This window comes from Bos taurus, chromosome 17 (assembly GCF_002263795.3).
Source record: "Bos taurus isolate L1 Dominette 01449 registration number 42190680 breed Hereford chromosome 17, ARS-UCD2.0, whole genome shotgun sequence".
NCBI lineage: Eukaryota > Metazoa > Chordata > Mammalia > Artiodactyla > Bovidae > Bos > Bos taurus.
This window is the reverse complement of record NC_037344.1, coordinates 12,671,006-12,687,835: the sequence shown is the minus strand read 5'-3', so window position 1 is coordinate 12,687,835 and position 16,830 is coordinate 12,671,006. Positions and strand designations below refer to the sequence as shown.

General features: G+C 43.0%; 1 protein-coding gene across 2 annotated transcripts in view; it reads left to right on the top strand.

Moving 5' to 3' along the window:
* The first annotated feature begins 5,704 nt into the window (after positions 1 to 5,704).
* Positions 5,705 to 16,830, top strand: part of MMAA (metabolism of cobalamin associated A) — a 29,101-nt gene continuing 17,975 nt past the window's right edge. Inside the window, exon 1 of one of the 2 annotated variants that reach the window (XM_059875962.1) lies at positions 5,705 to 6,002. In XM_059875962.1, the coding sequence (XP_059731945.1) occupies positions 5,720 to 6,002 (283 nt within the window). In that variant the 5' untranslated portion in view covers positions 5,705 to 5,719. Of the gene's footprint in view, positions 6,003 to 6,024; positions 6,198 to 16,830 lie in introns of those variants that run through there. The other variant, XM_005217497.5, reaches the window with a different exon arrangement.

Sequence of the window (16,830 nt, the reverse complement as noted above, 5' to 3'; positions counted from 1 at the left end):
AAGCAAAGAACAATATTAATATGACAATATAATAAAATTTAATCACATAGATATACTCTCACAACTAGTTGATATAAATTCCTATAATTTGGCAATATTGTTTTTGCTCTTCTAGCTAGAAAAGCCAGTCTACAACATGCAAGAATGTTTACCAGGATGAAAAAACAATGATTTTACAGGACCTTATGGAGTATTGATTTGCTGCCACCTGCTGGGAGGTAGATATGGGTTTCCAGCATCTTTAAAAGGTGAGAATGATGACCTTAGAAGTTGTAAAACTTTGCTTATCCCATAAAATGAAACATAATATATGTACCTTTAGGCTTGGAAGAAGTCAATAACTCTAGGATAAATTAACTACACGTAAAGAAAATATGATATGTATAAAAATGAAAGTATTATTTTCCATTTAAGAGAAATTAGATGGCATATTTACATTTACCATGAAATGATATATAATAGTTCCTGAAAACGGTGAGTTCCTCAGGTACTGATTGTGGATTTGTGTAAAGGTAATTAATCACTTGACTGGGGCTTATGGAGAAGCTTAATATCTGAAGAACCACTGCCAAATGAAGATTATAAAAAATAAAACTAAGTCTAATGACAACATTGATTGTGATGGGCAACAGAATAATAGCCCCTCAAAACCATCCATGCCCTAATTCTCAGTGCCTAGAGGGTGAAGCCTTGAGCCCAGGGAGCAGAACCAAGAGCCACGTAATGGAGACTGCAGATTGGAGTTTGTAATTGTCTGGGCTTGTGACTCCTTGCTTCCGTTTTCTCCCTTTTTGAAAGGTAATGGTTATCACTGCTCTCTGGACCTCCTCTACGTTATTCTGAGAGCAGAGAACTTGTTCTCTAGTTTCACAGGTCTACATTGGAAAGGGACTTTCGCCCCAGCATGGATTATACTCACTTATACCTTTGATGTAGATGATACTTGGGATTTTTGAGATTTAGATGAGATGCTTTAATGGGTTGAAAATCTGGGGGACTTAAAAAGGGGGTGAATCGATCTTGCATGTGAATGGACATGAATCTTTGGGAGCCAGAGGGTGGACTGGGACAAGCAGAACAGCCCCTCCCAAAGAGGTCCATACTCCAATCACCAGAATCTGTGAATAAATTACCTTATGAGAAAAAGTGACTTCGCAGATATGATCAAGCTTAAGAACCCTGAGATGGAGAGATGATCTGGGTGGCCCTAATTTGATCACCCAAATCTTTTAAGTTCTTTGACCAGTGAATCTTTGACCAATGTTACTAGCTTTGAGGATGGAAGAAAGAGGCCAAAGCCAGGGGATGTTGCTGCTGCTGCTGCTACTAAGTCGCTTCAGTCGTGTCCGACTCTCTGTGACCCCAGAGACGGCAGCCCACCAGGCTCCCCCGTCCCTGGGATTCTCCAGGCAAGAACACTGGAGTGGGTTGCCATTTCCTTCTCCAATGCGTGAAAATGAAAGTGAAGTCGCTCAGTTGTGTCTGACCCCTAGCGACCCCATGGACTGCAGCCTACCAGGCTCCTCCGTCCATGGGATTTTCCAGGCAAGAGTACTGGAGTGGGGTGCTATTGCCTCTAGAATCAGGGAAGATCAAAGCAGCAGCTTCTCCCTAGAGCCTCCAGAAAAGAAGCAGTCAGCTGATGCCTTGATCTCACCCCAGAGAGACCTGTATTGGACTTTAGACCTGCAGAATGTTAAGATAATATATTTGTGTTCTTTTAAAGCACCAAGTTTATGGTAATTATCTTACAACAGCAATAGAAAATCAATCCGGTAATAACAGCTAACATGCTATGCTCTTGCATTACAGCACTACATCCATCTAACTCTCTTAAGAAAGGAAGCTAAAGCTCATCTGAAATTATATTAGGAAATCTGGCCTTGGTTACCTCTCTGATGTCATCTCCTACTACTCTCCCTCTTGCTTCTATTATCCATTCACTCTAGTCTCCTTACTATTCTTTAACTATGCCAAGCAAGCCAGTCCCTATTTTTAGTATGTGCTTTCCTTAGATATGGAGAAGGCAATGGCACCCTACTCCAGTACTCTTGCCTGGAAAATCCCATGGATGGAGGAGCCTGGAAGGCTGCAGTCCATGGGGTCGTGGAGAGTTGGACACAACTGAGCGACTTCACTTTCACTCATTGGAGAAGGAAATGGCAACCCACTCCAGTGTTCTTGCCTGGAGAATCCCAGGGACGGGGGAGCCTGTTGGGTTGCCGTCTACGGGGTCGAACAGAGTCGGACACGACTGAAGTGACTTCACTTCACTTCGTTAGATATCCACAACTCACCCCTCACTTTCTCAGGTCTCTTCTCCAACGTCACCTTCTCAGCGAGGTCTTCTTTTTCACCCTATATATGCCCACACTTACCTGGTACTCTGTAGTCCCTAATTATTCTATAATACATAGCAATTACAATCATTTTGTTTGTATTGGAATGTTGATTCTGTTTTTTTTTTCTTGCTCCCTAAATATAAACTCTATGTGAGCAGGGGCTTTATGTTGAGGAGAGTTGTATCTTCAGAACCTAATATAGTGCCTGGCACACAGTAGTCACTCAATAAATATTTGTAGGCATAAAGGAACATTTTTAAAACTATTGACAGATTACAAGAATTCATTTATGATAAAATTTTTATGCAGAATACATGGCATAAAACGGGGCAGATAATACACATTAACATTGCTTTGGTTGGCAATTAATGGACCTCAGTGTACAGATGCAATATCATGCCTTGAAGAATGAGATTATTTCTCAAATGACTTCCTATATATAGTACTTAAATATGGTACACCTTTCTCAAGGTCAGATTATAAGAAAACTACTATACAAATGAGGGCTTCCCTGGTAGTTCAGCTGGTAAAGAATCCACCTGCAATGCAGGAGACCCTGGTTCAATTCCTGGGTTAAGAAGATCCCCTGGAGAAGGGATGGACTACCCACTCCAGTATTCTTGGGCTTCCCTGGTGGCTCAGAAGCTCCGCCTGCAGTGCAGGAGATGTGGGTTCAATCTCTGGGTTGGGAAGATTCCCTGGAGGAGGGAGGGCATGGCAACCCACTCCAGTATTCTTGCCTGGAGAATCCCCATGGACAAAGGAGCCTGCAGGTTACAGTCCATGGGGTGGCAAAGAGTCGGAAACAACTGAGCAACTAAGCACAGCACAGTATATAAATGAATTTTGCATTTTCTAATAAACATAACCAGTGCATTTTTAAAAGGTAAGTGCTAGCTATACTTTTTCCCAACTTTTTAAGTGTTAAAAAAAAATTTCAAACCTATAGAAAATTTGAAAAAGAACCACAATAATTAACATAATGCCATATTTTCTCTCAGGGCTTCCCTGGTGGCTCAAATGGTGAACAATCGGCTTGCAATTCGGGAGACAAGAGTTTGATCCCTGGGTCTGGAAGGTCCCCTGGGGAAGTAATGGCTACCCACTCCAGTATTCATGCCTGGAGAATTCCATGGACAGAGGAGCTTGGCGGGCTAGTGACTAAAAAAATCCATACTCCTATCCAAATTACAGTTGCCCACTAATGCAGACAAGTACTCTGTCTTGCTTATCTTTCATGATACTGACATTATTGAAAAGTCCAAACAAATCACATTCTGAATTAAACTGTTTCTTCACAGATTCAAGCTGTGTTTCTAAATGTTAGAACATTAGAACAGATTCTAAATGCTCTGACAAGAATGCTACACCACCGTACTTCCAATAATTTGTGTTTTACTCAGTATCGATGCTAGAGGTTTTTTTTTTTTTCCATGAAGCAATTATTAACTTTTTGCAAAGTACTAATGTTCCATGGAATATGCTTCAGGGAACACTTAGGTAAGGGGGAAAAAAAGTGAAATGCACTAAAATGTTTTAGAGTTTGAAGTGAAAAAGCAGGTAAGGATTAAAAATCATTTTTAAATTACAAACTCCATTTCCTTAGGATATGCAAACTGAGCTTTCATAAAGTTTTCCAAAACCCACCACAAAACACTGTTCTAATGCTCAGCTCCTGGCTTAAAGGAAGAAGCTTCTCCCAGATTCTATCATTATGTTATTCAGGAGCTAAGATCTAAAACCAGATTTGTCTGCTTACATGTTCTTTCCAGCAGCCTCTCTCCCTCAGCCTTCAGTTCTAGTTTCTGTAATTGACTTTTCTTGGATCTACAATTACTCTGGGATAAAAGTGGCTGTCTTTTAGTCTAAATAAGAATAATAAAGATGATAAGGAAGACTTAATTCATTTTTTATTGTTCCATATTCAGTAAGAATCAACAAATAACAGAGGAAGGTCTAATCCCTCCCACAGGCATGCAATTATGCAAATCATATGCGGGGGGCCTGGGATTTCGGCTCCAGACACTAATTGTAATATTATAATTAGGAACCTATTTACGACTTTTTATTCACTGTAATTTGATCCCTGCTATTGCCTAATGATTGTCTTTACTACATTACAGCAAACATATGGGAGATACCAATATTTCCTAAAAGTCCTAGAACTCAAGCTCAGGTTTTACTAGTCTTCCTCGTGAAAGTGAAAAGTGAAAGCCACTCAGTCGTACCCGACTCTTTGGGACCCCATGGACTATACAGCCCATGCAATTCTCCAGGCCAGAATACTGGAGTGGGTAGCCTTTCCTTTCTCCAGAGGATCTTCCCAACCTAGGGATCAAACCCAGGTCTTCTGCACTGCGGGCGGATTCTTTACCAGCTGAGCCACAAGGGAAGCTCACTCTTCCTGGTAGCTCAGTGCTAAAGACCCACCTGGCAACGGCAGAAACCAGAAGGAGAGACCAAAGGGAGAAACCAGACCAGAAGGCAGAAACCAGGAGTTCAATCTCTGGGCAGAGAAGATCCCCTGGGGAAGGGAATGGCAGCCCACTCCAGTATTCTTGCCTGGGACATCCCATGGACAGAGGAGCCTGACAGGCTACAGTCCATGGGGTTCCAGAGTCCACCACGACTTAGCTACTAAACAATAATAACAACAACGGATCTAACAGGTTTCCAAAAAACTTAGTTACTATTCTGACTCCCAGTGAGGTCGCAAATAGTAAGCATGTTCGTTTTCACCCCCACTTCAGGCGAGAGCCTTCCCTCTTCGGGTGACTTTCTGGCGGCGGTGAGCGTGGGTCCTTGGTTTTGGTACAAATTAGGAAAGAGGAATCAGTACATATGGGTAACTTTTAAGAGGAAACACTGCGAACCCTTCAGCTGTTAAAAACCACGCCATGCTTTAAAAACTCGAGTTGTATTTCAACTGAACACTGAGCATTCACTCCCACAGGTTGGAAATTGTTTGCCGAGCTTTAGTTCCCTTAATTTCACCAGATTATCAAACGACCCATGTCTCACCCTCCACCCATATAGTTATTTTTTTAATTAGAGGATAATTGCTTTACAATATTGTCTTGGCCTCTGACATACATCAATATGAATCAGCCATAGGTATATATTTATGGGGGAACATATGTACACCCATATACTTTTAAGCTTCCAGGAAGCGTTAGGAAAAGGTTGCGGCTGGGACCGCCGCTGGCTGCGCGGACCCGGACCGGACTCGAGCTCCATCTCCCCGGCTTCGCGAAGCGCCGAGGCCGGGAGAGGAAGGATTTTACTCTCCGCCTGTGGAGCTGTTGTGAACCGACAGGAGGGCAAAAGCTATCCCTAAAGACCGTCAACCGCCCTTCTCTGCTGAACTTCTCAGACAGATGTCCGGCGCCCCGGGCGTCGCCCCGCAGACCTCCCCACCCTCGAGAACGCCGCCAGGCCTTCAGGCTCCCTGGACCGCCGTCACACACCGGAATCCGCGGCCACGCCCTCCGGGACCCAGGCCACGCCCCACGCCACCGCCCAGCCCCGGGTCGCTCCCCGGGGCCCCAACACCCGGCAATGGGCGCTGCGCCTGCGCGCGGGAGAGCGCGGGGGCGGGACGAAGCGGCTCGCCGGAAGGGGCGGGGCAGGAGGGTGCTGCACTTTTACGGCTGCGGGCGGGTGAGTACGGGGCGGGGGTTGCGCGCCGCGTCCGGATTGGGGCCAGGCTCGTGCCTCAGGCCGCCGGGGGCTCAGCTCTGCGTCTGGGGCGCCCCCTAGGGAATTCGGGGAAGGGACTGTGATTGAGTTCTATGATGATGGGGGTGCGGGAAACGTGGAACGAGTAAGCGTCGGCAAAATGGATTCACAGGGAAGGTTGGTTGGTTTTCTCCTGAAAAAGGAGATTCTCTGTGAACAGCGTGTTACATTTTTCATTATTTTGGACAAGCTTGTGATTTTACCCTTGTGCCGCAGTAAGACAGTTTCCATAAGGTGGCTCGTAGTTTGCCGCTGGTAAATGGTTAACTAGACGGTGGCCTGTAAAAATGCGCTGTAGTTCAGTGTAGCAACTACCCAAGCGGGAGGTTAAACCTCGTCTTTAACGGAATAAAAATCAGTAAATAAAAATAGGGCTTAGACGGGAAGTCGCAGGAAGTCGCAGACAGCATCAAGTTTCGGTGAAATACTGTGCCGGGCGTAGCCTAGGTCTCTTCCAGCAGACGTACTGTGTTCAAGTAATTTGTGTTTATCATTATGAAAGATAAATACAAATTGTTATTATGAAAGACAGTCTAAGCCAAAATTGCATGAAATTTTTTAATTACCTTGAGAGTTGTGCCCTAATATACTTTGGAAAACAAACACTACTTGGTAGAAAATCAGGAGTTTCCCAAAAGCCTGTGTACATTTCTACTTGTTTGGGAGGTCTATAATGTCCAGAATGTTCTTTTGTGTAGTGAAAACCCATATCGTTTTGTGCTCAAGGTAATGAAAACCAGGACAGTTCAGTTCCTTTAAGGGCTGTGTTCTATTAGGAGAGCCAAAAAAAAAAAAAAAGTTGCATAAGAAATGTAAGTTACGGTTTGAGATATTTGAAGACGTCTAAAAACCTATATTTGGCATGGAAAGAGCTGGTGAGTGCTGGAAACATGTGCCCCTCCACTGATTGTTGCCATGTGGGAATGTGGGTCCCTCATGCACAGATCTGACTTTCCCCATCACAGGCCAAAAATCTCTATCTTTGTAATATTTCTTGATTTTTATTGTTAATTGGCAACCAATCTTTTATGCACTCACATACCCTCTATGGCCAGGAACAGCCAGTTTGTGACATCTGCAGATTATCACCTGAGTACTCAGAAATAATTGGAATTAAGAGAGGAAAAAGTTCCTGCAAACTGTGTCAGGAAGGGATTTAAGAAAACAGTGGGATTTAAGCTGGGTTGAAACGGAGAGGTGTCATGGAGGAGAAGAAGGTAACCAATGACGACTTCCCTGTTGGTCTAGTGGCTAGGACTCTGCATTCCCAATGTAGGGGTCCCCGGGTTCAATCCCTTGGTGGGGGAACTAAGATCTCAGAACTAAAGATTCTGCATGCTGCAAGAATAAATGTGAAGCAGCTAAGTAAATAAATATTTAAAGAAAGAAAAGAGAATGTAACCAGTGAGTAAAATCTCAGTTGGAAGGTGAATAGCAGGTTTGGAAGATCGTAAGTAAACTCTCCTTAGGAGAAGTCTGAGAAGGCAGGTACGGTAAATGGAGGAAAACTGGTTTGGGAGACCCTTCAATACTAGACTAGACTTTATCCTCAGGCGGTGGTTCTCAAATTTGAAGTTACATCATAATCACCTGGCAGGTTTGTGAGAGAGTGGCAGGCATGGCCCCCACCTCCAGAGTTCTTGCTTCAGAAGTTCTGGGGTGGGGCTTGAGAATTTCCCTCTTGTCCATTCTCAGTTGCTGGAGTTGCTGTTGGTCTGGGGACCACACTGAGAACTACTGTCCTAGCATGGGGGAAACTATTGGAGGAATTTGAGGTGGATTAGCAAGGAGATCACATTCATGGTTCAGTATAAGTCTTGCTGCGTCTTCCAAGATGGAGGATGGGGAAGGGAGGAAAGAGAAGGAAAGAAGGTTCCTTACAGTTGGTTAACACCTGTTGGTGCCAGGCCCTCTCATGTACACAGTTTCATTTCATAGTCTGACTCTGGTGTGTAAGTCTTAATATTTTCATATGGAGAGTAGTAGAGATTGCCCAGGTACTATAGCTAGTCTCAGAGCCCCTGAAGACCAGTTCAGATTTGAGCTAGGGTAATAGCAGTGGAAATGAATCAAAACATTGGCTGGTGATAGAATTTAGAAAAATCGAGACTTAGCCAGGAGATTGATACCTTAAAGTAGAAGTTGGGAAATCAGTCCTAACTGGAAGAGTAATATAAAAGGTAAAGTGGACAGAGAACTTTAGAATATTCCCTGTGTGAGTTCAGCACATGTTCTGTATTACTCTTCTATAACAATGACCTAGTTAAAAGTTGCTTATTTAAAAAGCCATTCTGTTCTATCCAGATTTTCTGAAAATTATTTGAAAAGGAGAAAGTAAAGCCTCCACTGGGGGTGGTAGTGGTGATTTAGTCGCTAAGTCGGGTCCAACTTGCGACCCCACGAACTGAGCCCTCCAGGCTCCTCTGTCCATGGAATTCTCGAGGCAAGAATACTGGAGTGAGTTGCCCTTTCTTTCTCCAGGGGATCTTCTCAACCCAGGGATCGAACCTGGGTCTCCTGCATGGGGGTGGTGGGAGATGGTAAACAGATGGATGGCATCTGACAGCCTAGCTTCACATTAAAAGTAACTGGCTTGGAGAAATGGAAACATGTGGTGTAACACCACTTTGCCTGTATGAACTGTTGTGCTGCAGACACTGACCTAATGTATTGATTTTGGAAATCCTCTCTGCTGTTTCTTGCCAGAGTAGTTATTGAAATTAAGCATATTCATTGGATCAATTTCAAGACAAATATTCCAAGTCAGAGTGGCTGCTGCCGAACACATTTTTAATGAAGGAAAACATCCATATATTGAAATCAGACTTTAAGAAGGAAGTCCTAAAAATATATTTATACAGTGAAATCTAGAAAAATTGAAGTTTTCAAACATCAGTCAACTAAGTAATCAACATAATGGAGTTATACATACAAAATTATAGCATACATTCATTCATTTATTCTGTGACTGATAAACTATGTTGTGGATCCAGTGATAACTGAGTCTAGGAAGACTGACACTATTTAAAAAATGGTCACAAAATGATGTGATCAGCATTGTAATGCTGATTTCAAGAGTTAGAAATGGTGACTGAAGGAGTGTAGAAAGGAGGCCACAGAAATGTTTTTAGAGGAGACCCTTTTAAGTTGATCTTGAAGGCTGAGGAGGAATTTGTGAGGTGATTAAGACATTCCAAGTAGAAGGGACATCAAGGACAATGGCCACGATGTATAAAAGACTGAGTCTTTCTGGGACCTTCGTGCAGATCAGGATAGTTATAGCAATATGATAAGAGTGGAGGAGGGGGATGAATTCACTTGGAAAGGTGGATAAGAGCACTCATAAAGAATATGAAACTTATTTAATGACTGTCCTGGCTGGATTATAAACGTCATGTTAGGAGCCATGTTGGATCCGTATACCAATGAATGCTAAGGCCTTAACAGAGCTCCTAGGATATAACAGAGCTCCGTAGACTCTTAGTAAATAGTTGCTCAATGAATGAATGGCTAAATCACAGGGGAGAAAAAATTTAACAAATAATACACAAGGAACTTTTAAAGTATTTTAAGCATTTTAAAGTATTTTAAGTAGAGTAATATAGTCAGTTTTACGTTTTATGAGGATAAGTGGTAGTATGGAAGATGAATTAATAATGGCCATAGTTAGCAGTCATTCTAATGGGTGTGGGGTGGTATCTCATTGTAGTTTTAAATTGCATTGTCTTTATGATTGATTATGGTGAATATCTTTTCATGTGCATATTAATCATTTGTGTATCTTCCTGGAGAACTGTCTGTTCAAGCCCTTGGCACATTTTTGATTTGGGTTGTTTCTGTTGCTGAGTTTCAGAAGTTCTTTATATATTCTGGATATTAATCTCGTGTCGGGTATATGATTTGCAAGTATTTTCTCCCATCCTGTGGGTTGCTTTTTACTCTGTTGACATTGTCTTTTGATGCACAATTTTTTTAAATTTCCATAAAGACAAGTTTGTTAAAAATACTGGCCATAGCAATGGCTATAATAGGTTGTGCCCATTGGTAGATTATGATCTTCATTTTAAGAAAAACTTGAAAAGTATTAGCATATAGCACATGCAATAGGGATAAAAAATGTTCTGTGAAGCTCGTTTCAGGTATATGTCTGTGTATTGACTGGTGTAAGTGTGTTTCTTTCTATGAACTTCTGTCAGAGTTTGAAAGCCATTATAGTAGAGAAATCTGGGCGTGATGGTAAGAGAATGGAATGGATGTAAAAGATATTTAGAGGAAAACAAGTGTGAAACCACGCACCTGCTGTCCATATGAACCCTCTTGCAGGAGAGGGGATGTACTTACCCAACCTCTTTCAGTATTTTTGCCTACTTGGTGCTTTCATTATATATTAATAAGTAGACTTTCTGGTTTATTAGGAATAGTGGTGCTTTGAGGTATCTTACTGAGTGTTGTAAGTGCTACAAAATTTCTTTTTATTTTCCTGGTGCTCAGTGTAAAGTTGTAGGATGAAACCATACTCCTTAGGAATTGTGAAAATTCATTGAAACGGTTTGATTATTGGCCTGCTTCTTTGATTTCTTTCCCTAAGAAAGCAAGAAAAGGTGCTTAGATCCATGAACAGGTGGGAAGTCCTTCTCCCTGTTGTTGCTAAGTTGTGTCGGACTGTTCTGCAACCCTGTGGACTGTAGCCGCCAGGCTCCTCTGTCCGTGGGATTTCCCAGGCAAGAATACTGGAGTGGGTTGCCATTTCCTCTTCAGTGGATCTTCCCGGACCAGGATTGAACCCAGGTCTCCTGCATTGGCAGGCAGGTTCTCTACCGCTGAGCCACCTGGGCCTGCATGATTTTGCCACTGTAGTAGACTTAGTCTGTTCTGTCTGTGACATGTACATCCAGGCAGAAAGGTGCTCATGGAAGGCGGAGTCGTATTGGCGCTTTTTATAAACTGTGAGCAAGAGCCGTTATTGTGATTTATTTCTGTATTATTACTTTTGACTACACTTCATCTTCCCTGCCGCGTGCGGGCTTTTTCTAGTTGCAGTGAATGGGGGCTACCCTTCATTGTGCTGCACAGGCTTCTCATCGCGGTGGCTCCTCCTTGCAGAGCGCAGGCTCTATGGCTTGCAGGCTTTGGTAGTAATGGCACACAGGCTTTATTTGTTCCAAGGCATGTGGAATCTTTCGGACTAGGGATCACTGAACCCATGTGCCTTGTATTGGCAGGCGGATTCTTAACCACTGCATCAATATTGAGGGAAATCCTCTGTATTGGCTTTTAAAAAGTTTACGGACTTCTTTAAAATCCAGTTGGTTTTGTGAAATTAATGGGTTTAAGTATATTTTACATTTAGTTGTCAAGTGGAATTATTCTGTGTAGAACAAGAAAACATTAAAAATTTTAGAAATTTGGTCTGTTCTTTCACCTAATATATTATTAGGATCTCCTACTGATAAGGTTTGTACAGAAAATGTAAATTAAGTTTTCCTTTTGGCCTAAGCCAAAGAGAAAGAGAGAAAGGAACAACACGAAGATAAACAGCCTGTGCCATAACCAGATATTATTTGGTGTTCCCTTAATGCGACATGACACCACTCCTCTTTTTATACAAGAATCTAGAGTTGATACTGTATCAGTTCAGTTCAGTCACTCAGTCGTGTCCGACTCTTTGCAACCCCATGAATCACAGCATGCCTGGCCTCCCTGTCCATCACCAACTCGCGGAATTCACCCAGACTCACATCCATCGAGTCAGTGATGCCATCCAGCCATCTCATCCTCTGTCGTCCCCTTCTCCTCCTGCCCCCAATCCCTCTCAGCATCAGAGTCTTTTCCAATGAGTCAACTCTTCCCATGAGGTGGCCGAAGTACTGGAGTTTCAGCTTTAGCATCATTCCTTCCAAAGAAATCCCAGGGCTGATGTCCTTCAGAATGGACTGGTTGGATCTCCTTGCAGTCCAAGGGACTCTCAAGAGTCTTCTCCAACACCACAGCTCAAAAGCATCAATACTTTGGCACTCAGCCTTCTTCACAGTCCAACTCTCACATCCATACGTGACCACAGGAAAAACCATAGCCTTGACTAGACGAACCTTTGTTGGCAAATAATGTCTCTGCTTTTGAATATGCTATCTAGGTTGGTCATAACTTTACTTCCAAGGAGTAAGTGTCTTAATTTCATGGCTGCAGTCACCATCTGCAGTGATTTTGGAGCTCAAAAAAATAAAGTCTGATGCTGTTTCCACTGTTTCCCCATCTATTTCCCCTGAAGTGATGGGACCGGATGCCATGATCTTCGTTTTCTGAATGTTGAGCTTTAAGCCAACTTTTTCACTCTCCACTTTCACTTTCATCAAGAGGCTTTTTAGTTCCTCTTCACTTTCTGCCATAAGGGTGGTGTCATCTGCATATCTGAGGTTATCTGGCTCAATGAAATCTGTAGTTTCCCCAGATTCTGCCACTGGTTGTTAGGCATTGGTCGGTCAGCCTCGCCTTACTAGCCTCACCTGTGAAATGGACTCTCATCTGCTGTTCTCAGGCTTAGCTGAGGGAATGCCTGCTCAATAGCTCACACATCGTCAACATTCAGTAAAAGGTAGCAGCTGCTGCTCTGCCTTTCAGAAGGTCCAGAGGGTTTGGAAGCACCAAGAAAATCAGCCCTCAGGGAGAGATTTGAAAGTATAAAATTCTGAAATTATATACATGTGGATAGCTTTCTAGTTTTGGCAAAGAATGAATGACCTAAAATGTTATCCTCTTCCTGGCTCTTTCTTTTCATTTAAAGACCTTTTCAGATTTCTGTTGGCATGAAAGGGCAGGGAACTTTACAATCCCAAATTGTTATAAATCCTACGATATAAGCCATAAGCTTGTCAGATAGCTGGTATGGATTTTCTGAGAAAAACTACAAATAAATTGTTGTAAGAAATCACTATTCTAAATGTTAGAGCAAAATCTATATTCTATTGATATTTATTGTTGTTGTTCAGTCACAAGTTGTGTCTGACTCTTTGCCATCCTGGGAACATCAGGCTTCCCTGTCCTTCACTGGCTTCTGGCGTTTGCTCAAACTCATGTCCATTGAGTCAGTGATGCCATCCAACCATGTCATCCTCTGGTGCCCCCTTCTCCTCCTGCCTTCAATCTTTCCCAGCATCAGAGTCATAGTGAGTCGAATCTTGGCATCAGGTGGCCAAGAGTTGGAGCTTCAGCTTCACACCAGTCCTTCAGGGTTGATTTCCTTTAGAATTGACTGGTTTGATCTCCTTGCAGTCCAAGAGACTCTCAAGAGTCTTTTCCAGCATCACAGTTCAAAATCATTAATTCTTCGGTGCTCAGCCCCTTTAATGGTCCAACTCTCACATCCATACATGACTACTGGAAAAACCATAGCTTTGATTAGATGGACCTTTGTTGGCAAAGTGATGTCTCTGCTTTTTAATACTCTGTCTAGGTTTGTCTAGCTTTTCTTCCAAGGAGCAAGTGTCTTTTAATTTCATGGCTGCAGTCACCATCCACAGTGATTTTGGAGCCCAAGAAAATTAAATCTGGCATTGTTTGCATTGTTTCCCCATCTATTTGCTATAAAGTGATGGGACCAGATGCCATGATCTTAGTTTTTTGAATGTTGAGTTTTAAGCCAGCTTTTTCACTCTCCTCTCTCACCTTCATCAAGAGGCTCTTTAGTTCCTCTTTACTTTCTGCCATTAGAGTGTTGTTATCTGTATTTCTAAGGTTGTTTATACTTCTCCCAACAATCTTGATTCCAGTTTTGATTTATCCAGTCCAGCATTTAGCATGATGTACTCCGCATAGAGGGGGCTCAGTTGGTAAAGAATCTGCCTGAAGTGCAGGAGACCCGGGTTCCATTACTAGGTTGGGAAGATCCCCTGGAGAAGGAAATGGCAACCCATTCCGGTATTCTTGCCTGGAGAGTCCCATGGATAGAGGAGCCTGGCAGGCTACAGTCCCTGAGGTCACAAGAGTCGGACACGACTTAGCTATTAAACCACCACCACCACCACCGCTCTGCATAGAAGTTAAATAAGCAGGGTGACAATATACAGCCTTGATGTACTCCTTTCCCAATTTTGAACCAGTCCATTGTTCCATGTCCGGTTCTAACTGTTGCTTCTTGACCTGCATACAGGTTTCTCAGGAGGCAGGTAAGATGGTCTGGTAATCCCGTCTCTTTAAGAATTTTCCACAGTTTTTTGTGATCCTCACAGTCAGAGGCTTTAGCTTACTCAGTGAAGCAGAAGTAGACGTTTTTCTGGAATCCCCTTGCTCTTTCTATGATCAATGGATGTTGGTGCAAGATAAAACCTGTGCCTCATCCTTAAGGGTTCTCTTTCTCTCCCATCCACGTCTCATGTATTACCAGCTCCTCCAGAATTCATCCAGCATCTAACTCCAGCCCACCTGGTCGCGGTCTCTGTTATCTCAGCTGCATTTTTGCAGTAGTTTCTTAGCTGCTCTTATCCTTTCTGTTCTTGCATCTGCATCAGATCCCTTTGATCTGAAGGGAAGTCAGATTGGGTTCTCCTCTCTCCCTTGACTTCCCTTTCACTCAAAGTCGAATTCCTTCCAGTCATCTTTGAGGCCCTGTATCTGACCCCCTCTTTGGCTTTCTCCCTTACACTTTCTTTCTTGCTCATTCACCTCCGGCCACACTGACCTCCTTATTCCTAGCCTGTTGTCTGTTTCCCTTACGTGGATGTTAGCTTCATGGGGGCAAGAGCTATTGTCCCGTTAGATCAGTGTTGCAACCCCAGTGCTAAACCACTGCATGACATGTAGTAGGTGATCAGGTATTGAATGCATGCTTTAAGATCTTGTTTCTCTCTTTCTCTTTATATTACTTTGCTCTTTTTGAGAGCATAGGTCTGTTGGGTAAGAGATTGTCATGGTAAGAATTAATTAAAGAATTAATGTAAAAAATTTTTTAATTAAGTTAATTAAATATTTTAAATGTAGCTTGTTCTTTGGCTCCTCCTAATGCTACCCCATCACTGTACACTGAAAACGCTTCTTACCACTTTGGGAGGCACAGAGTTACTAATACCTATTTCCCAAAGGAGCTCCTTTATTCTAAAACAATTTATGGAGGAAAAAATGCCACAGAGAGTCAAAAACCTGGGTTTGAGTCCACTGGCAATGACTGTAGTCAGCTAACTCACTCTTGCTGCTGCTGCTGCTACTGCTGCTAAGTCGCTTCAGTCGTGTCCGACTCTGTGCGACCCCATAGATGGCAGCCCACTAGGCTCCCCCGTCCCTGGGATTCTCCAGGCAAGAACACTGGAGTGGGCTGCCATTTCCTTTTCCAGTGCATGAAAGTGAAAAGGGAAAGTGAAGTCACTCAGTTGTGTCTGACTCTTAGCGACCCCATGGACTGCAGCCCACCAGGCTCCTCCATTCATGGGATTTTTTCCAGGCAAGATTTCTGGAGTGGGGTGCCATCGCCTTCTCCGAACTCACTCTTAGTTTCTGTTATTAAATGAGAATAACTATCCAGTTGTCTTCATGGAATTGTCTGGGAGAGTAAAGTGAAATAAAGTATTCGAAATGGTTCATACACTCTTGAGTGACAGACAAGTGGGAAATGAAATAAGATCAGATTAGCATTCTTTAGAATAATTGCAGTGTGTCAGACTCCATGGCAAACTTTGAGGATCCTAACATGGAAGTTCAGTTCAGTCGCTCAGTCATGTCCCACTCTGCAACCCCATGGAGTGCAGCACGCCAAGCCTCCCTGTCCATCGCCAACTCCCGGCGTTTACCCAAATTCATGTCCATTGAGTTGGTGAGGCCATCCAACCATCTCCTTCTCTATTGTCCCCTTCTTTTCTCACTTTCAGTCTTTCCCAACATCAGGGTTTTCTCAAATGAATCAGTTCTTCACATCAGGTGGCCAAGGATTGGAGTTTCAGCTTCAACATCAGTCCTTCCAATGAGTATTCAGGACTGATTTCCTTTAGGATGGACTGGGTGGATCTCCTTGCAGTCCAAGGGACTCTCAAGAGTCTCCTCCAACACCACAGTTAAGAAGCATCGATCCTTCGGATCTCAGCTGTCTTTATAGTCCAACTCTCACATCCGTACATGACCACTGGAAAAACCAAAGCTTTGACTAGACAGACCTTTGTTGGCAAAGTAATGTCTCTGCTTTTTAATATGTTGTCTAGTTTGGTCATATCTTTTCTTCCAAGGAGCAAACATCTTTTAATTTCATGGCTGCAGTCACCATCTGCAGTGATTTTGGAGCCCCCCAAAAATAAAGTCTGTCAAGTTTGCATCGTTTCCCCATCTATTTGCCATTAAGTGATGGGACCAGATGCCATGATCTTAGTTTTCTGAATGTTGAACTTTAAGCCAACTTTTTCACTCTCCTCTTTCACTTTCATCAAGAGGCTTTTGAGTTCCTCTTCACTTTCTACCGTAAGGGTGGTGTCATCTGCATATCTGAGGTTATTGATATTTCTCCCAGCAATCTTGATTCCAGCTTGTGCTTCTTCCAGCCCAGCATTTCTCATGATGTACTCTGCATATAAGTTAAATAAGCAGGGTGACAATATACAGCCTTGACGTCCTCCTTTTCCTATTTGGAACCAGTCTGTTGTTCCATGTCCAGTTCTAACTGTTGCTTCCTGACCTGCATGCAGATTTCTCAAGAGGCAGGTCAGGTGGTCTGGTATTCCCATCTCTTGAAGAATTTTCCACAGTTTATTGTGGTCCACTATTGCATAGTCAGTGA